This window comes from Cavia porcellus, unplaced genomic scaffold, assembly GCF_034190915.1.
Source record: "Cavia porcellus strain 051 isolate PalLab524CR breed Dunkin Hartley unplaced genomic scaffold, mCavPor4.1 scaffold_6, whole genome shotgun sequence".
NCBI lineage: Eukaryota > Metazoa > Chordata > Mammalia > Rodentia > Caviidae > Cavia > Cavia porcellus.
Genome location: NW_026947489.1, coordinates 61,251,783 through 61,273,620, shown reverse-complemented (window position 1 = coordinate 61,273,620; position 21,838 = coordinate 61,251,783). Strand labels below are relative to the sequence as shown.

Below are 21,838 nucleotides of genomic sequence, written 5' to 3'. Positions count from 1 at the left end.
ATGCCCTGGAACTGCTACCTCTAGCCACTGCCCCTGGCATTCAAACCACACACCTTACCAGCCCTGAGACCCTTCAGCCAAGCCTGGGCCTCGTGACAAGTTAGGGTCAGTGGCTGAGCCTTTAGGGCTTTGGATCCAGAAGGAAATCAGTTTGTCCACCCTCCTGGCCCATGATGGCATCCAGGTGGGCGTCAGGATGCACCAGGGCCACACAGAGCCAAACCCGGCTCCTGGCTGGCTTTGCCCACGCACTCCCTGTGCAGTGCAGTGACAGCAGCTCAGTGGGATCCACCTACACTCTGGGACACAGGACCCAGTCCTTCTGGCCCACTGCCCATTTGTCAGGGCGAACAAGTCATAGAGATTTCAGCTTCAATGGCTGAGTCTGGGGTTAAGGACACCAGGCCAGCAGGCACTGAAGGCTTTAGTTCTGTTCACTGAGTTGCTAATGGTCACCAATATGCAGTCTCAAGCACTGTCCTCACCACAGGAGCAAACTGTGTCCACCTGTGCCGTCCCCCTCACCTCCGCTCACTGCCATCCTCCAATCCTTCTTCCTGCAGCTGCCCAAATGGGACAATTCATAAAGGAACTGTCTCTTTCTTTTTTCTTCTTTCTTTTTTCAGCCAGGAATTAAACTTAGGACCTCAAGCTTACCAGGCAGGTGCTGGGGCGATATCACCAGCCCCTCTTGTATCTTTTAGATGGATTTGAGTTTATTTGACACAGGTATCTCTGTACCTACCCGCAATCAGAGACACTTCAGCCCAGGGAGCGGGACTAACCTGACACCTGGAGAAACTGCAGGACTTTGACCCAGCAGTGGAGCTACGGAAGCTGTGCTGTGAGCACTGCTCCAGGGGACAGGCACATGTGGGCATGGACATGCAGAGGGGACAGGTGTTATGGCATTCACACAGAGGCAAGTCCCACTGTATCCAAGCCCCTGTAAGCAGGGAAGTGCTGAAATGAATTTCGGGCCATGATGGGTGCAGTGGCTGGGAGCGGGGGCTCGTGACTCAGTGGGATCAGTGTCCTGGGTGTGCATGTGGCCTTGGGTGATGTCCCATGACAGACCTGTTGGCTGCAGTCTGGCTGAGCTATCACTGTGCAACAGAACGACTGCAATCCATCTTCTGCAAGCATTGAGTGTTCTTTATTTTTTATTTTTTGTATTTTTTGAGATGGGATATCGCTATGCAATTCAGGCTGGCCTTGAGCTCACTTTGTAGCCCAGGCTGGTCTTGAACTCACAATGATCCTCCCACCTCAGTCTCCCGAGTGCTGGGATTACAGGTGTGAGCCACCATGCCTGGCTACATTGAATGTTCTTTAAATGTCTTGCCCCGGTTTCGATCACTCACACTGCAAACAAAACTAAAATGAAAAAAACAACCCTGATGACACACATCGTGACCCCACAGGAGCTGTTTGTACGGAGCCGGCAGCTGGCTCTGCTGCACAGGTGTCTATACCATGTGTTGTGGGAGTTTAAATCCTGGAAAGAGAAGCTAAAGCCAACCTTGGGGCACAAACCCCTGAGCAGACAGAGGAGAGAAACCAGGCAGGTGCCACCTGGGAGGCTCATGGCACCACTTGGTAGAGCCCCACTTGCTGGTGCCAACCCAAGCAGATGCAAGAGCCCCTGCCCCTACCCCCCAGGCCATCCGCCTGTCTGTCCACCCATCCGTTGTCTCTCTGGGCTCTGAGAAGCAGGAGTGGCAGTTCTCAGCAGTGGCATTCAGCATCTCTACTTGAAGAGTCCATACTGGGGAGGCCTGAGCTATGTTCTCTCTTAGGGCAAAGATTCTTAAATATCCCAGGGGCTCTGGCAGGTTAACTGTATCTTCCCAAACCCCATGTTGAGCCCCAAGATGTGCAGTGTTCCTGGAGTTAGAGACACGGCCTTTCTTTTTTTGCTGTTTTGCTGACATATGGTCTCACTACGCAGTTCAGGCTGGCCTTGAATTCACAGTGAACCTCCTGTCTCAGCCTCCTGAGTGCCGGGATTACAGGTGTATGCCATCACCCTTGGCATGACAGGGCCTTTCAAGTGGGCATAAGAGAAACTGAGAACCACCAGGTAGGTCCCAACATGGCACGATGGGGACCCTAGGGCTGAGAACACAGGGCTCTGGGAGGGAGGGTGACAGCTGTGATGTCATGTTGACAGTCATGTTGGAGAAGCCACTGGGATGCCATCCTTAGCCACCTAGAGCCCTCTGCAGGATATGAGCATTTCTGTTTTTAGTTTTCAAATTATTAATTGACACATAGTAATTGTGCAAGTTTACAGGGCACTTAACCTATCACGCCACGTGTGTGCTGTGTGAGTTCAGGGCAGGGCCACTGGCTCCCCATCCCCCGTGTCAGTGCTTCTGGGTCAGAGACTCTTTATCTACCCTGCTGGCCCCTTGGCAATGCTCTGTGTGGCTGGGAACTGGCCGGGATCCACTGGGTACCCTCCTCCTGCCCCAGGCCCATCTCACCCAGTGTCCAGCAGAGCTCTGAGGCAGGGCCAGGCCATGTGGTCACACTGCAGGTGTGGTGGGCACTGCTTGGGTGGGGCTCGGTGCTACACAGGCTCTCTTGGTCCCACCAATTCCACTCTGCCCTAGCCAGCTCATGGTGGTGTTGCGCCCGTCCTTGGGTGGGGAGTTCTGTTTACAGCTGGACAGAGCGGAACCCAGCTTTGGCCACCTGGACAGCAGCCAACAGTCTGTGCAGGGAGACCAGGACGGGGCCCAAACCCCGGCATGTTTGAGAGGCCTGACGGCCAACACCAGTTTTGCTGAAAAAAAAAGCCAAAGCCACGTCTGTGTGCTGTCGTGAAGGGACACTGTTTGAGTAACAGGTGTGACAGGTGCTTTCAGTGTGCAGCTTCAGCCTAGGGCAGGAGACGCCTGGGTTCTGGGCCCAGGAAGACAGATCCAACAGAGAAACGGAGAAGAGGGGAGCTCTTGGGAGCAAGAGTGAGGGACAACAGGGTGACGTGGATCTGGGAAGACCCTGCAGGGGCCGCGGTGTCCCTGCCCAGACGTACAAGTCCTATGGGTCAGGGCACACAGACAACCACACTCACACCACACAGCTGGGGCACAGTTACACAGAAAACACAGCCATGAGATGGTGACCCTACAGGTATTTCACAGTCAGTTAGAGATCAAGCTGCTCTGATCAAGCTGCTGTTTCTGGTGGGTTCAGCTAACCCCCACAGTGTCCACAGCCCAGTTGCAGGTGAGCGCTGAGTCAGAGTACTGGGTGCGCCTCATGGCACCCTGGGTTGACTGCCTCCAGGACACATTTTTTTTCCAGAACTCTTCTCTATCAAAGCAATGCCCTTAACTGTGCTCCCTCTGTGAGACTCCACCCCCGTTCCTGGAGTGTTGCTAATGTTTCAGGACCAGCCTGTCAACATGTGATACAGTGTGTGTGACCAATCACGTAATGCCTGGCCACTTGCTTTGCACCTCCCACTTCTTTCCATTCGGACTAAAGGCCTCCTGATTGGGGGAGGACGCTTTGGAGGAATTCTCCAAATTGGGTGGGGCTGGGTGCTACACAGGCTACTGGGTGCTACACAAGAGTGTGTGGAATCCAACAGTAGGTTGGTGTGAAGATTAAACGCTGCCTTTTTTTCTTCTCAGTGCAGTCTCCCTTTTGGTTTGGTTTGGCTTGGCTTGGCTTTGGAATTTTCCCACAACATCACCACAGCACATACCACTCTACAGACACTGCAGCACATCACAGCACACCACATTACAGACATTTCATTGTACCACAGCAGACGCCACATCACACCCAATACCACACCACAGATGCCACACCACAGACACACAGGATACACACTCAGCACACCACATTCACAAATACTGTACAGCACGGGACACCACACCATGCCACAGCCCATACCACAGAGTACTCTGCACACCCCACATTCATCTACCACGTCCTCTCACACCACAGAGAGCCTGTGCACAGGAACAGTAAGGCTGAGGGCAGAGGGGCCGGAGATGCAGCCTAGTGCACAGTGCCGGCCTGGCAAGTGCAAGGTCTTGAGTTTGGGTCGTGACACCAGGAAAAAGATGCCAGTAAGACTGAGGGGTGACACTGAGACTGCTTGTGCAGAGCCTGCTGTGACACGAAATGACTATCCTGGACACCAAGTCGAGCACCAAGGTCTTGGAATGGTTTACAACTACGCCCACACTTATTTCAGTAAAAAAAGAAAAAGCCCAAAGGGATTTCATGAGTGGCCTGGTCTGTGAAACCTTCCTCCAGGTGGCACGGAGGGTGGCCTCAAGGCCGTGTTTGAAGGTAAGGTCTGAACTACAGCAGCCAGGAAGCGGCACCAACTGGTGGACCTCTCCTTACTCCTGTCTTCTCTTGGCTGCAGATTTTTTTTTTTTTTTTTTTTTTTGCACCAGGGATCGAACTCATGACCTTGCGCTTGCCAGGTAGGCGCTGTGCCACTTGAGCCCTATCTCCAGCCCCTATTGCTTCCCTTAGAATCTGGGAGGCAACCTTGCTGAGGACTGCTAAATATGGAAGTCAGCAATCGAGTCGAAACCTAAGGGAGTCCATGAAGCCCCACAGCCGGCATGGTCTTTTATCTTTTTGAGACAGGCTGACCTCACGTTCACTTTATAGCCGAGGTTGGCCTCAAACTCTCAGCAGTCCTCCTGCCTCAGCCTCCCAAATGCTGCCATTACAGGTATGTGCCATGATGATCAGCCCTAAGGCCACATTCTTGTAGGATGAGGACAGTACTAGTCCATCGGGGTGGCCCTGGGCTCCCTCCCTGGCACCACTCTGGGCTCTTTTGCATCTGCCAGGGGGCTATTATCCCTCCAGGGCTTTAGGTGGCCCCAGGGGGAGGCGGCTGACCCACCCTGAGATCAGGAAACTCCCACACCAGCCAGTGTCTTGCATGAACACTGCATGCCCACAGATGACAGGGAGAGGCATGTAGGCCTCTCCGATAGAACAGTCACTAGAATGTGACCATGATGTGGCCGTGGGCATGGGGACAGTGTAGTGGCCAAGCCTAAGCCCCACAGCAAGGCTCTTGGTAACATCTCCAGCACTGCAAAAAAATAAAAATAAAAGCAAACAACTGACTTTCCAGACCTTTGGGGCCCCTTGGGGCATTCTTCTCTGGTAACACCTGGTTATAATCACTCCTACGCGAACCCACGATAATTTATATGTTAAATTAGGTGTGAAGGTGGTCACTCAGTCCCAGGCAGCCTCTTTCCCACCACAAAGAGCAACACCCCAGCAAGAGATCATGGTGGGAACTACCAGGAGGTTCCCTTTTTGTTAGATGTCAACACAGTAAGAGGGCAGCCACCTCTAAGATAGCAACGAAGGACACTGTGAGCCCAAATTCCAAACCAAGGAACCTCATCACACATGAACACACCACAGGCAAGCACACTTACCTCAGACTCCACACTCACCTCAACACCATATTCACTTCAGAAGTCAAACTTGCCTCAGACTTCACACTCACCTATACATCACACTCACCTCAGATAGCACACTCACCTCACACTCCAGACTCCACTCAGACACCAAACTCACCTCAGACACCACACTCACCTCAGACACCATACTCACCCCAGACACCACACTCACCTCAGACACGACACTCACCTCACACTCCACACTCACCTCAGACACCAGGTACCCCAGACATCACACTCACCTCAGACTCCACACTCCACTCAGACATCAAACTCACCTCAGACACCACACTCACTTCAGACCCCACACTTGGCCTACACCACACTATCCTCAGAAAACACACTCACCTCAGACACCATACTCACCCCAGATACCACACTCACCTCAGACTCCACATTCACCTCAGACACCACACTCACCGGAGACTCCAGACTCTACTCAGACACCACACTCACCTTAGAGTATACACTCACCTCGGACACCACAGTCATCTCAGATACCACTCTTCTCAGACTCCTGATTGACCTCAGACACCACACTAACTCAGACACCACACTCACCTCAGACACTACACTCATCTCTGACCCCACCCTCACCTCAGATTCCACACTCACCTCAGACTCTACACTCACTTCAAACTCCACAGTCACCTCAGACACCACACTCACCTCAGACTCCACACTCACCTCAGTCTCCACACTCATCTCAGAAACCACACTCACCTCAGACTCCACACTTACCTCAGACTCTACACTCACCTCAGACACCACACTATAATCAGACACCGCACTTACCTCAGACTTCACACTCATCTCAGATATCATACTCATCCCAGACACCACACTCACCCCAGACTGCAGACTCTACTCAGACTCCACACTCACCTCAGACTCCACACTTGCCTCAGACACCACCCTCACCTCAGACTCCACACTCACCTCAGATACCATTCAACTCAGACACCACTCACCTCAGACTTCACACTCACCTTAGTGACTACACTCACCTCAGATACCACACTCACTTCAGACAACACACTCACCTCCGACTCCACACTCACTCATCTCAGATACCACACTCACCTCAGACTCCACATTTACCTCAGACTCCACACTCACTTCAGACACCACACTCACTTCAGACACCACCTTCTTCCACCTCAGATACCACACTCACCTCAGATTCCACACTCACGTTAGATACCACACTCAGCTCAGATTCTACACTCACCTCAGACTCCACATTCACCTCAGACACCACACTCACCTCAGACTTCACACTCACGTCAGACTCCACACTCACCTCAGACTCCACACTCACCTCAGACTCCACACTCACCTCAGGCACCACACTCACGTCAGACTCCACACTCACCTTTGACTCCACGCTCACCACACCACACCCCTGCGATTGTGCACAGTGACTCCCTGTATTTTGCAGATTCTTCACAGATCTGCAGATATGCTGAAGAAAAGCAGGCCCAGCCTGGCTTTTCAGTGTTTCCAGGGACCATGCCACCTTCTTCTAGCAGTGTCTATGAAAGCCTCCTGAGACCACACCACAAAAGAGGGCTTGTGCATCTGGGGTGTGAGCAAGCAGGTCCTGAGTGTTCTTGAGGGAGCAGACATTAGGCAAAATGCACATAAAGTGAAATGTGTGATTGCTTTTCCAATCCATTTTATTTCAAAGAGAAAAAAAAACCCAACATTTCATAAAACAACAATCAGGAGACATCAATGGTACACACATTGCACATTGTCACTCCCAATTCAGTCACTCACAGCACAGGACATGTGCATTCAACTCTTTGAACAATACCAGTGCAAACCTTTCTCTTCAGTGTACAGAGAAATCAGTGGTATAACTATCTTAACTATATTTTATGTATATATATATATATAGTTTCATAAATATATATTGTTTCATATACTTACATTTATGTATATATGAGTGTATATTCTTCCTCAGCAGAGCTGCAGATCTTGGAGGAATCTGCAAGCTACAGGGAGGCCGGCTTGTGCACAAGCGCCAGGGGCGGTGCAGTGGTCTCGTTTTTTTCAGCTTGTCACATTCGTGAGACAACATGACACTTACATATGCATATCTGATTTATTATGGACTCAAGTTTTATCCAGTTACTGATAAAAGTCTCCAGTGTGTCCTTTATGGCTGAGTAGTACTCTAAAGTATAAAAGTACCACATCTTTTTATCCATTCCTCACTCAGTGGGCATTTAGGGCAAGATCTGGTCATTACAAATTGTGCTGCTATGAACATGGATGCACTTACATGGCCATGGTATGACTTTTTAAATTCTGCTATGAGGATACTCAGATGGGGAATAGCTGGGTCAAAGGGGATCCCCAATCCTCATTTTCTGAGCAGTCTGTATACTGATCGGACCACTGTACACTCTTATCAATGATGAGAAACGGTACACCATGAGGGTACTCCACATTCCTTTCCCTCACAGTCCTTCCCGTACTTGTTATTGGCTGATTTCTTTCCTTCTTGGGGTGGGGGGATCAAACTTGTGACCTCACACTTGCCAGGCAGGTGCTTACACGGCTGAGCTTAAATCCCTGGCCCTTCTGGGGTGAGGAGAAATCTGTGTTATTTTAATTTGCATCTCTCACATAGCCAATGATGTTGAACATTTCTTCATGTATTTATTTGCTATTTGTAGTTCTTCATCTGAGAACTGTGTATTCATCTTAGATGCCCATTTTTTTTCTTATTGGTACTGGGGATCGAACTCACGACCATGTGCTTGCAAAGCAGGTGCTTATGCCACTGAGCTAAATCCCCAGCCCCTCAGATGCCCATTTTGGGTTGGGTTTTTTTTTTTTTTTTTTTTGTCTTTTTATCGGTACCGGGGATCAAACTCATGACTGTCTGCTTATAAGGCAGGCACTTATGCTGCTGAGCTAAATCCCCAGCCCCTGGGTTGGGTTTTTTAACCTGGGAGGACTAATTTTTTTTTTTTAGCTCTTTATAGCAGTCCTTTGAGGAACAGCTGACAAGCATTTTCTCCCACACTGTGGGTGGTCTCTTCACTCTGTTGGGTGTTTTCTCTTGCTGTGCAGAAGTATTTCAGTAAGATGAGATACCAGTTGTCGATTCTTTGTGACAGTTTCTGTGCAATCTGGGTTTTATTCATAAAGTCTTTGCCTACACCAATGTCTTCAAGAGTTTTACCTACTTTAAATCTCCAGCAGATTTAATCTTTCTGCTGTAATACTAACACCTTTGATCCATTTGAAATTTAGTTTAATGCAAGGTAAAAGATATGAGTCCAGCCAGGTGTGGTGGCACACTCCTGTAATCCCAGCACTCCTGAGGCTGAGGCAGGAGGATCGATGAAAGTTCCACATCAGCCTGGGCTACAAAGTGAGCCCAAAGCCAGCCTTAACTGCATAGTGAGACCCTGTCTCAAAAAGACGGAAAGAAGAAGAAGGAGAAGGAGGAGGAGGAAGGTGAGGAGGAGGAGGAGGAGGGGGAGAGAAGAAGAAGAAGAAGAAGAAGAAGAAGAAGAAGAAGAAGAAGAAGAAGAAGAGGAGGAGGAGGAGGAGGAGGAGGAGGAGGAGGAGGAGGAGGAGGAGGAGGAGGAGGAGGAGGAGGAGGAGGAGGAAGAAGAAGAAGGAGAAGAGGATGATATGGGTCCAACTTTAATCTTTGGCATGTGCATCTGGAGTTGTTCTCCTTCTAATCTGTTCCACTGATCTTTGAGTCTGGTTTTTTTTTTTTATTCCGAGTCCGTTTTTTATCACACCTTTTTTTTTTGGGGGGGGGGTGCTTTTTGAGACAGAGTCTTGTTATACAGTTCAGGATGATCTTGCACTCAGTTTGTAGCTCAGGCTGGCCTTGAACTTGCAGGGATCCTCCTGCCTCAGCTCCCAAGTACTGGGATTACAGACATGCACCACTATACCTGTTTTACGGTGCTGTTTTTTTTTTTTTTTTTTTAATCACAGTAGCTTTATAGTATAATTTCAAGTCAGGGATTGTGATGTCCTATCTTGTCTTTTTTGCCCAGGATTGCCTTTGCTACTCTAGGTATCCTCTGGTTCCAGATGAATTTTAGGATTATTTTCTCTAATTCTGTCAGATATGCTATTGGAATTTTGATTGGGATTGCACTGAATCTGTAGTAAGAGTTTTGGAAGAGTTTTCACTGTATTAGTTCTTCCTAACCAATCGAATCAGATATCATTCCATTTTCTAGTATCCTTTTCAATCTCCTTTTACAGAGCACTGTGGTTACCAGTGTAGAGGTCTCTTACATCCTTCATTAGATTGATTCCTAGATATTTCAATTTTTTTGATATTATTGTAAAACACATTGTTTCCCTGATTTTTCTCAGTGAGTTTTGTTATTTGGGTACAGGAAGGCTGTTGAGTTTTTTTTTTTTTTGGTCTTTTTCTTTTTTATTGGTACTGGGGATCGAACTCATAACCACACACTTGCAAGGCAAGTGCTTATGCTGCTGAGCTAAATCCCCAGCCCCTGCTGTTGAGTTTTGAATGTTGACTTTGTAGCCAGCTATACTACTGAATTTGCTTACTAAATCTACCAGTTTCTTATTTTTTTTTGTTTTTTGGTCTTTTTCATTTTTATCGGTACCAGGGATCGAACTCACGACTGCCTGCTTTCAAGGCAGGCGCTTATGCCGCTGAGCTAAATCCCCAGCCAATCTACCAGTTTCTTAGTGGAGTTTTGGGGATCTTCAATGTAGAGTATCATGTCACCTGCAAATAACAATAGTTTAACTTCTTCCTTTCCCTTTTTTTTTTTTTTTTTTTTTTTTTGTCTTTTTGATACAGGGTCTGTCTATGCAGTTCAGGCTGGCCTTGAGCTCACTTTGTAGTCCAGGCTGGTTTCAAACTTGCAATGACCCTCCTGCCTCAGCCTCCTGAGTGTTGGGATTACAGGCATGAGCCACCACGCCTGGCTTTCCTTTCCTGTCTTTATTCCTTTTATTTCTTTCTCTTGTCTAATTGCTCCAGTTAAAATTTCCAGGACTATGTTGAATAAGAGTGGAGACAGTGGACATCTTTTTCCTGATTTTAAAGAGATAGTTTTCTTTTTTCTTTTTTCTCTTTTTTTGTCTTTTTCATTTTTATCGGTACCAGGGATCGAACTCACGACTGCCTGCTTGCAAGGCAGGCGCTTATGCCACTGAGCTAAATCCCCAGCCCCGAGAGATAGTTTTCAATTTTTGCCCATTTAGTATGATGTTGGCTGCTGGTTTGCCAAAGATGGCGTTTATCAGATTGAGATTAAAACCATCTTTTCTAATTTTCTGTAGGGTTTTTTTATCATGAATAGGTGCTGGACTTTGTCAGGTTTTTTCTAGGGGCTGGGGATTTAGCTCAGTGGCATAATGCCTGTCTTGCAAGCAGGCAGTCGTGAGTTTGATCCCTGGTACTGATAAAAAGGAAAAAGACAAAAAAAAAAAAAAAAGTTTTTTTTGTATCTATTGAGATGATCACGTGATTTTTGTCCTTGGCTCCTTTAATATGGTGTATTTATGGGTTTAGGTGTGTTGAAACATCCCTGCAACTCTGGGGTGAATCCTACTTGATAATGGTGTAAAATCTTCTTGACAATTTGCTGCCTTGTTTGCCAGTATCCATTTTTTTTTTTTTTTTTTTTTTTTTTGTACCAGGGATTGAACTCATAAATCTTGTACTTGCCAGGCAGGTGCTTATGCCTCTGAGCTAAATCCCCAGCTCTGGTTTGCCAGTATTTTTTTTTTTTTTTTTTTTTTTTTTGTCTTTCTCCTTTTTATCAGTACCAGGGATCAAACTCACGACTGCCTGCTTGGAAGGCAGGCGCTTATGCCACTGAGCTAAATCCCCAGCCCAAGTCTGCCAATATCTTACAGAGGATTTTTGCATCAGTGTTCACTAGGGAGACTGGCCTGTAATTCTGTCTCTCTCTCTCTTTTTTTTTTTTCCTGTAATTCTTTTAGTTGGGTCCTTCTCTGGTTTTGGTATCATAGTAATGCTTGCTTCTAGGAATGAATTTGAGAATATTGCTTCTCTTTCAATTTCATTAAAGTGTTTGAGAAGTAATGGTGTTAGGTTTCCTCTAAATTTCTTTAGAATTCATTCACAGTGAATCTGTCAGGGTCTGGGCTTCCTTTGTTGATAGATTGTTTCATTTTGTTTTGTTTTAGGAGATATTTATTTACTTAAACTTCTCATATTTATTTATTCACTTATTTTTGGTACCAGGCATTGAACTCACAACCTTGCACTTGTCAGGCAGGCACTTGTGCTGCTGAGCTGAATTCCCAGTCTGTGTTTCGTTTTGTTTTTAAAGGTAGGAAAATACACCAAAACCAGACAGAACAAAGCCAATCAAGACAGTGCAGTGAAATTGGTACAGAACTTTAGGGCAGGACACCAGGATACCAGTTATAGATTCCATAGTGTATCTTGTTATCTTCACAGTAGTTGTACATTCAATCAGGTATAGCAAAATCAAACCAAAAACAGAATACTATAAACCGATCAAAAGACAATATTGAATAGAGCAAGACAATTAATCAGAACAAAGCAAAACAGTGAAAACAACATCTGCGTTCAAAGAGAAGACAAAAGGAAATCCCCCATGTTTGCTATACTGCACTCTGTCATTCTCCCAAGAGATGCTCAGACTTCTGACCTCAGGTCAGCAGAATCAATCCAACGGTACAAGCATTTACTTGCTTTATGTGCCTTAGTTGCTATCAACTCTGGCTGTCCTCAACACCATCTGGTTGTTAATGGGGATGGGGGAACCACGCTACTTGGGGGACAACTGGGAAGGCTGTTTCATTCTCAGCCCACGCACTTGTAGGCTCATGGGAGAGGCTGGCTTTCCTCTCCCTGGCACGCCTGCAGCTTGTGTTGCTCACCAGGAAGGTTGGCTCATTGCTTTGGTGGTTGCTCCCCCAAGTCCCAGCATGGCTGATTCTTGGGAGACCCTGATTTTTCTCTCTCTGTTGATAGGTTTTTTTTTTCCCCCCAAAGGATTCTAATTGATAGGTTTTTAATTACTTCTTTGATTTCATTGACTGATGCTGGTTTATTTAGGATTTTTACATCTTGATTGAGTTTTGGTAATTCATATATATCTAGGAATCTGTCCATTTCTTCTGCATTTTCCATCTAATTAGAATACAAGTTTTCTTTCTTTTTTCTTTTTATTCTTTTTTTTTTTTTTTTTTTTTTTTGTCTTTTTCATTTTTATCGGTACCAGGGATCGAACTCACGACCGCCTGCTTGCAAGGCAGGTGTTTATGCCACTGAGCTAAATCCCCAGCCCCTTTTCTTTTTATTCTTGAATTAAAATGGATTTTGAAAAAAGGAGAAAAAAGAATACAAGTTTTCAATGTAGGTATGGATGACCTGCTAAATTTCTGCAGGGTCTATGGTGATTTCATCCTTTTCATTCCTAATTGCATGGATTTGAGTCTTCCCTTTCTTTTTAATAAGGTTGGCTAAGGGTTTGTCAATTTTATTTAATCTTTCAAAGAACCAACTCTTTGATTCATTGATTCTCTGTATTGTTTTTTTAGTCTCCAATGTGTTAATTTCTGCTCTGATCTTTATAATTTCCTCCCTTGTGTGAGCTTTTGGCTTAGCCTGTTCTTTCTGTAGAAGTCCAAGGTTCACGATTAGTTGTTGATATGCGCTTGTTCTGTTTTCCTGATATGGGTATTTACTGCTATAAATTTCCGTCTTAGACTGCTTTCACTGTGTCTCAAGTTCTGGTGTGTCATCCTGTCATCATTGTTCACTTACAAAAACTCTAATTCTTTAATTTCATTTGTGACCCATTGGCTGTTCAGCAGGGTGCTATTTAATTTTTTTTTTTTTTTTTTGTCTTTTTTCGTTTTTATCGGTACCAGGGACCGAACTCATGACTGCCTGCTTGCGAGGCAGGTGCTTATGCTGCTGAGCAAATCCCTAGCCCCTAATTTTGATGTTTATGTAGTTCTTGCAGTTTCTTTTGCCATGGATTTCCAATTTCATTGCACTGTGGTCTGATAGTATGCATAGGGTCATTTCCATTCCTTTGCATTTACTTAAGCGTGTTCTATGGGCCAGTATGTGGTTTATTTTGGAGAATCCCAAGTACAGCTGAGAAGAATATGTATTCTGATGTTGAGGGGTGGAACACCCTACAGATATCCACTAGACAGTGGGGGTACTGAGATCTCCCAATCTGACCATATAAAGGCTTGACTCTTCATGTCCGTATTTGTTTCATACAGTCAAGTATACTCATATTTGGTGCATATATATTTATGATTGTTATGTCTTCCTCCTGGATTGTTCCCTTTACTAGGATGCAGTGACCTTCTTTCTTTCTCTCTCTTAATCAGTCTTACCTTGAAATTCACTTTGTCTTCAAAAAGAATAGCTACCCCTACTTTTTTCTGAGTTCCTGTTGCATGGAGTATTGTTTTCCAATCTTTGACTTTCAGTTCATGAATTTCTTATTGAATTCAATGTGTTTCTTGTAAGTGGCATATTGTTGGATCTCGCTTCTTGATCCATTAGGCCAATCCATTTCTTTTGACTGGTGATTTGAGACCATTAACATTGATGGTTATAACTGATGTGGATCGACTTATCCTTGTCATGTTATTTTCCTGTTGTTGGCTCCCCCACCCCACTTTTTCCCTTTAACAATTGTTTGCCTAGCCTGGTGGATTCCTTTTTTTTTTTTTTTTTTTTTTTTTTTGTGGATTCCTTCTGTTGGGGTTCATGGAGCTATAGTCCTTATTATCTCTTTCTAGAATGTCCTTCAGAACACTTTGGGGTGCTGGTTTGGTGGTTATACATGTCCTCAGATGTTCTGTGTCATGAAAGTATCTTATTTCTCCATCAGTTTTGAAAGATAATTTTGCAGGATACATCAGTCTGGGTTGAAAGCTGTTTTCTTTTAGAAATTGGAATGTGTTACTCCACGCTCTCTTGACTTGAGAGTTTGTACAAGAAGCCAGCTGTGATTTGTCAGGCTTTCCTTATAGGTGATTTGTGTGTTGTGTCTTTTTTTTTTTTTTTTTTTTTTTTTTTTTTTTTTGTCTTTTTCCTTTTTATTGGTACCAGGGATCGAACTCACGACTGCCTGCTTGCAAGGCAGGCGCTTATGCCGCTGAGTTAAATCTCCAGCCCCTCTTTGACAGCTTTTAAGATTCCATTCCTGTGTTGAATTTCTGGAGTCTTGACTATGATGTATCTGGCTATAGAATTTTTTTGTTTGTTTATTTGTTTGTTTTTTGGTACCAGGGATCGAACTCACGACCTTGCACTTGCCAGGCAGGTGCTTATGCCGTTGAGCTAAATCCCTGGCCCAATATAGAATTTTTTGATCATGGCTAATAAGAGTCCTATATGCCTCATTTATTTGTATGTCTAATTGTTTTTCTCTACCAGGAAAGTTTTCTGCCATGATGTCTTTGAATACTGTTTTAATATCATTTGTGGTATCTTGTGCTTCTTTCTTGACTCCAATTAATCTTATTCTTCTTTGTCTCATCTGGCAGCTGCTGGTTGATTTTTCATGGTCCCTTGCCATTTTTGAGAAATCTTCCTTTTCCTGGTTGTTAACTGAAAGCCTGTCTTCAATTTCTGAGATCTGTCCTCACACTGGCCTAATCTACTTTGAATACTATCAGTGGGATTTTTATTCTCCTGGATATCTGCTTCATTCCGTTTTATGGATTCCATTTCCTTTGTATGCTAAGCTTCCATAATTTTCTAAACCCATCTATTTTTTTTTTTTTTGTCTGTATCTGCTCCAGTGTCACTAAAGCACGATCTTCACCTGAGAGATTTTTTTTTTTTAATTTTTTTTTTTCTTTTTCTCTTTTTATCGGTACCAGGGATCGAACTCACAACCGCCTGCTTGCAAGGCAGGTGCTTATGCCACTGAGCTAAATCCCCAGCCACTACCTGAGAGATTCTTATGATTTCATCTTTTCCAGAGCTTCAGTTAACTGCTTTGTTGCTACCACCACAGGGAGGCCAGGTAGGAGGCTTTCAGACTGTCCCACCTCCCTGCCCCCTAGATTTGCATCTGATGAACTTGATGTCTGGGGTTGCATTTTAAGTGTCTTTTCATTCTTTCTTTTTTTAGTTTAATTCCTGGGGTGATACTTGTAAATTGTTTATGCTAGGTTGCTTTATTGCTAGTATTTAGGATCCCTCTGTGATTACTACTTCTCTGAGGTATCTTCCAGATATAGCTGGTTTTGAGTTTTGAGTCTGTTGGAAGATCTGACCTCTTCAGTTTGTTGGAGATGAGAAGTTGTTGCTTGTTTGGCCTGGTCCCTGCCTCTTTGGCACTGTACTACCATATTTTCTGTGACCCTTAGTCAATCTCAGTCATGGAATTCCATGGAACAGCTGTTTAGAACAATTATGTCACTTTTGGCTGTAGTGGTACCAATGGCATCAAACACAGCCTTGAGAATGACAAAATTTAATTTGCCACTTTTAACTGTATGAACTAGGTTTGTGGTTATGTAATAAAATCTAAAACAAACCAGAAAATTATATGCAGTATACAAGTTAGTTTTGCCCACCGAGGTTAAAATTTAAAATGGACTAATGAGCAAATAGAGAAGTATAAGAAAAGGAAGAGATTAGGAATAAGGTTGGAGGACAAAGGAGGATCACACCAACTTTGGGCAACTGGTGCAGAAGAATGAAGGAAAAGAGATGGAAGAGATAAAAGGAAGAACAGAACAGAACCACAATCATGAAGAGGCTAGGAACTGCATTCACACTCATGAAAACAAGATCAAACAATGAAGAAGAAAGGGAAAAAAGAAAGAAAGAAACAAGAAAAGAGAAGAAGAGGAGGAGGAGAAGGAAGAAGTAAACTTAGGAGAAGAAAAAGCCCCCTTACAGGGTTTTCTTTGGTTTCACTAGTAGCCGACCTGTGGAGGAAGAGTCCTGATTTATGCAGCTCTCTCTCCCAGCAAGCCAGCAGAAGTTTTTGGGCTGGGTAGAGGAAAATCTCAGCAGGCTGCCCTGAGACCATGCTCATTGGGCTCGCTGCCATCCAAGCAATTTCTGTGGGTCTAGCGTACCTGGGAGCTGCTAGACAGAGCCAGCAGTGGTTCTGAGTTCTAGACTAGGCCAGCCCAGCTCCAAGATGCCTCCCGGCTAAAGGCTTTCTCCCACAGGAGGACTGAGCTCTCCACACTCACTGCCAGGCCGTGCAGTCCCCCACATCTGCTGCCCCCCACAGCTCTCTGCAGGGGCCCTTGGGGTCATTGGCCATCACTTATCCTTGTCAACTTTGCCCTTGCCAAACAGGTGCTTATGCTGCCATCATAGTTACTCTGGTTCTGCAGGTTTGAACTTCTCCCTGGTACAGGGAGAAAATGCTGGCGGCACCTCCTCCTTCGCTGGAGTTCCTCTCTTCACTCTCTGGTGGGCTTCAGTTGGCACTTCAGATTCTTCCTGGGTCCGGGGGACCCACTTCCCTCTCTGTCTCCTTCACGATGCCGTATTCCAGGGTTTGGATGGTGACTCTCAGAGAGTCTGTTTTCTCTGCTGCCTACTGCTCTACCATCTTGGTCTCTTCTCCCATAATTTTGTTTTGAGCTAGGGCCTTACTATGTAGTCTGGGCTGGCCCTGAGCACTCTGTGTACCTTGGGCTGGCTTTGAGTCCACGGATTCTCCTGCCTCAGCCTCTTGAACACTGGAACCATGAGCATGTGCCCATGCAGCAGCCAAACTTTGCTACATTTTTAATCTTCCTTTTGTTATGGTACCGGGGATCGAATTCACAACCTCACACTTGCCAGGCAGGTGCTTGTGCTGCTGAGCTAAATCCCCAGACCCCCAACCCCCATTTTATAATCTTTACTTTCCTCCTCCAGCTTTAAATTTCTCTAATCTCATTAATAACCAACTACCTGTCCCTGTCATGCAGGCCCTGCCACTCACCATCTCTCCAAACTGTCCTCTGGCCATCTGCTCCATCAGCATCACCACTCCCGTGTGTCAACCATAGGTCAGAATCCCCTGCTGCAGCGTTTGCTGGTCTAGGGACCTGCCTCCCACTCACTGGCCCTAGGCATCACCATCCACCACCCTCCTCTGGTGCTGACCCTCCCCTGTGGCTGGATCCTCCCAAGGCCTTTACCAGACTCCACAGTGGTGTGGGGAGGCTGAGGTTGGGGACAAGTGCTTTTGAGCTGTGGTGCACTGCAGAGCCCACTGGCCTTGGGCCTAGCCACACCCCGGGAAACCTGTCTGCCTTGCCAGCTGGACTCTGCCCACACCCTCCAGGACCTCACTGTTGGAAAGCCCCAGGCTCTCTGATTCCCGGACCTCTCCAATGCAAGACAGGCCAGGCAGCACCAATCCTCAAGAATCATCTCCCAAACTTCCTTAACTTAGGGGATTCTGGGCTCCAGGCCTCCTCCCCAGCCCTGGGCAAGGCTCTCAGTCATGGCTACACAGTCATTCACACTCACCAGAATAAGCTGACTGAGCAGTCTCACTGAGACAGAGAAGGGAGGAGCCGGGTTTTCCAGGGGAGCGGGTCTGGGCAGCACCTGGGATTTCCCAGAGAAACCCCAGAGGGGATGTCAACTGGCAGGACAGGAGGCTTCAGGCTCCCAGGAGGCCCTCCTCCCATGACTCAAGGTCCGCCAGGGCATGTTCCTGTCAGCCTTACAACCTGCTCTGTCCTGGGTAGTGGCATCTGTGGAAGCAGGGCCACCTGTTGTCTGCAGCTGGGTCCACGTCTGTCTGTCCTGCCTGGCCTCATGATGGCACTCAGGGCCTCACAACACCAGGTGCAGACCAGCTCAGGCAGCCATGAACCCCATCACTGGGGAAGAGGACAGAGGTGCCCTGCAGCCTGAGCCAGCCCTGCCTCCAGCTGAGCCCTGCCCAGTGCCTGGTGGGCACCCACAGCTGACCACACACAGAAGTCAGTCCTGGTGGGCCTTGTGCTATGCTGAGGCACATTTCCTTGGGTGTTCTGGCTGAACCCAAGGCTTCCCAGGACCTGACGGGGTTGGGCACCACCCCTAGGCTCCTAGCAGGTCACAGGCGTGCACTGGGCACCAGGCCAGCCTCCCTACCACTGCAAGTCTGGGCTTCTCCCAGAGGCCAGGTAGCCAGAGAGTGGCAAGGTCAGGGTGGGATGAGGCCTGCACCAAGGATTTGAACCTCCATGTTTTACCTGGACAGCGTGGCCTAAAGGCTTGCAAGGGAACAGACCTCGGGCCTCTGAGGACCTCTGAGCCTCAGCGCAGGTGCCACCTCCCCATGGAGACTCAATGTGCTAATCAAACTTCAATAACAAGAAAGAGTACAAGCCATGGTCAAGCTCTTTGCTCAGTACTGTTCTCACATAGACACAGAACTACATGCCCAGCAGCTGGTCCCTATGGTGCCCTGTACTGGAGCCACTGCAGGAAGTCTTCTGCCAGCTCCCTTGGCCCTGCTCTCTGTGCCACCCCTGAATGCAGTCACCTCTGCCGACCCAGATACAGAGTGGATGCCTCTGGGCACTGCCAGGAGCTGCTCCTCACCACCTCCACCCTGCACAGGGCTGGTTTTTCAGGAAACCTGTGTGAGCCTCTGAATTGTGAGAGTCAGTTGAGAAAGTGGTAAAACAGGAAAAAGAAAACAGGAAAAGGAGGCAGATTGGTGGTGCACACCTGTAATCTCAGAGTCAGAGAGGCTGAGGTAGGAAGAATGTAAGCTGGAGCCCAATCTGGGTAATTCAGCCCTTTTGTGAGATCCTGTTACTTTTCTTTCTTTTTTTCTGTCTTTTTGATACAGGTCTCACTATGCAGTTCAGGCTGGCTTTGAGCTCACTTTGTAGCCCAAGCCTTGAACTTGCAAGATCCTCCTGCCTCAGCCTCAGCCTCCCAAAGGCTGGGTACGCCACTATACTCAGGTGTGATTCTGTTTCATAAATAAAAAATAAGAGAATGAATGAATGAATGAATGAATGAATGAATGAGTGGTCTAGGGATGTAGCTCAGTATGAGGGTCCTGGGTTCATCCCCAGTACCACATAAAAAGGAGAAAAAGTACACAGGGGAAAGGACTATAGTTCTGGAAGAATTTTTTTGGGGGGATACGAGGGATCACACCCACTTTGCATTTGCCAAGCAGGCACTTATGCTGCTGAGCTAAAACCCTGTTCCCTAGTTCTGGAAGAATTTAACAACTGTAAGAATTTTTTTTTTTTTGTCTTTTTTCATTTTTATCAGTACCAGGGATCAAACTCACAACTGCCTGCTTGCAAGGCAGGCACTTATGCCACTGAGCTAAATCCCCAGCCCCGAACTGTAAGAACTTAACACAAAGATTTCATATTCACAGCCAGGCATGGTGGTGCATGCCTGTAATTCTAGCACTCCGGAGCTCAGGCAGGAAAATCACTGTGAGTTCGAGGATACATAGTGAGACCCTGTCTCAAAATTAAAAAAAAAAAAAAAAAAAAGGTTTCACATTCCTAGGTGGAGGCTTTCTCATCCTGCAGGATCAGGAGCTAGAGCAAGAAGAGGCTCTGCAGAGGGGCACAGGTTCCCAGGCAAGGAACTTGTGCTACCAGTGCTGTGAGCCCTGGCTGATGACCCCAGCCTGCGGTCTCTGGTCCTCACCAGTGGCACTCAGCTTGAGGTCCTTAGTAAACAAGGCTGTGTTTGCACTGAGGATGGAACTCAGGGCTCCTTCCTGCTTCCTGAGGACTCAGCCACTGAGCTGTCTCCACTTCTTAACAAAGCACCTTAGAAATCCACAATGAAGGAAAGAGCTTGAGAAATATCAGAAGTGTTTTAGGGAAGAAAAGGAAATGGACCAGTATGTGGTAAAATGTATTCTATGTCATAGTGAACCACACATTTATTCCCTTTTTAAAAAAATTTTATTTATTTATTTTATTCCCTTTTTAATTTATATTTATTTATTTATCAGTACCAGGATGGACCTCATGACCTATACTTGCCAGACAGGCACTGTGCCACTGAGCTACATCCTCAGCCTATGTTGGTTTTTGAAACAGGCCAGGCTTGAACTCACTATGTAGCCCCGTTTGGCTGTGAACTCATGGCCATCCTCCTGCCTCAGTCCCGCAAGTGCTGGGATCCTAGGTGGCTTCCCCCACACCTGGCTCTTTTCTGTCTTTGGGGCTGGGGTGTGGTTCATTGTACAGCACTTGCACAAGGCCCTGGGCCCCACGTCCAGCCCTGTGAAATGCTTTTGTTGTTCTTATTGTTCTGCTGGGCCACAGCTCTGAACCTGCAAGGGGGTATCAGGAGTCACCTGTAAGGGAAGGGGTGGTTTTTCCCTTTGGGCCAAGTATGGGAGTCCCTACCCTGTGATAGGGAAACTGCTATGTGCAGCTGGTCATGCCTACAGCATGGGCATTCATTGCCATGTTCTGAGGGAAACTGAGGCACGGTGCCTGCCTGTCTGCAGTGAAAGAGCTGTGGGGTTCCAGGCTATTGGCTCCTTGGTTGGCTGTCATCCAGAGGGTACTGACCAGCGCACCTGCAGCCAGGACACTGCTTTGGGGAGTACCTGCCCTGGTGTCAGCTGTGGGGCTGCAGTGTCTTTCTGGGGTGCAGCCGGAGCAGCAGTGCACCCAGGTCCAGCTGGGACCTGGTGCTGTCTCAGAGCAACTATTGCTTCTGGGCACCCAGAACCCAGGGGCATAGAGGAGCTGGGCCAAGGTCTCAACTCTGCCTCAATGGGCCCTGTTCATAGTGAGCAGTGCAGGAAAGGGGTGGAAACTCAGAGGCCCAGACTGGCCATCCTGTGCCCGGGCTGACCTGAGACTGCCCTGGGGACGCTGCACCAGCAGGCTGCTGGTGTCCTGCTGGCTACATGAAGATGCAGACAGTACTAGGAAGCTCACGTGGGTGTGGTGTGGAGTGGGGCATCGGCCTCTTCCTGTGGGCATTGCTGTCTGGGTTCCAGAATGTGGGCCTAGGTGCTGCAGGCTTCAGGATGCACAAGGTTGGTGAAGCCCAGGAGCAGGTACAGAGGCCCTGGAAGAAAGGCAGGGGTCCAGGTACAGAGCTTCCTCCCAGACTGGGGTCCCTAAGTGTGAAGGAGGGTCCCAAGCATGGAAGGTACTGCTCCTGCAGGTCAGTCCTGAACACGAGCCTCTGTTCCACTGCTGTCCCTTGTGGCAATCTTGGGGCACTGTGACAGTGAAATAGGTGAAGGGGGTCTCCCTCTGTACTCCCAGAGTACAGAGTACTCTGGGTGCCAGGCTGCTCTTAATACCTCACCTGACACAGAAGCCATGGGAAGGTGACTAGGACAGTGAGTGGTGGCAGGACCCAAAGGACGGCCCTGTGCACCAGGCCAGCTCAGGAG

General features: G+C 47.2%; 1 protein-coding gene across 2 annotated transcripts in view; it reads right to left on the bottom strand.

Annotated features, from left to right (window-relative positions):
* Ube3c (ubiquitin protein ligase E3C) overlaps positions 1-21,838 on the bottom strand; it is a 136,732-nt gene that overhangs the window by 18,818 nt on the left and 96,076 nt on the right. The window contains exon 24 of one of the 2 annotated variants that reach the window (XM_063250840.1): positions 7,130-21,504. The exons of the other annotated variant lie outside the window; for it this stretch is intronic. Within the exon in view, the coding sequence (XP_063106910.1) occupies positions 21,337-21,504 (168 nt within the window). The 3' untranslated portion in view covers positions 7,130-21,336. Of the gene's footprint in view, positions 1-7,129; positions 21,505-21,838 lie in introns of those variants that run through there. 2 annotated transcript variants of the gene reach the window in all.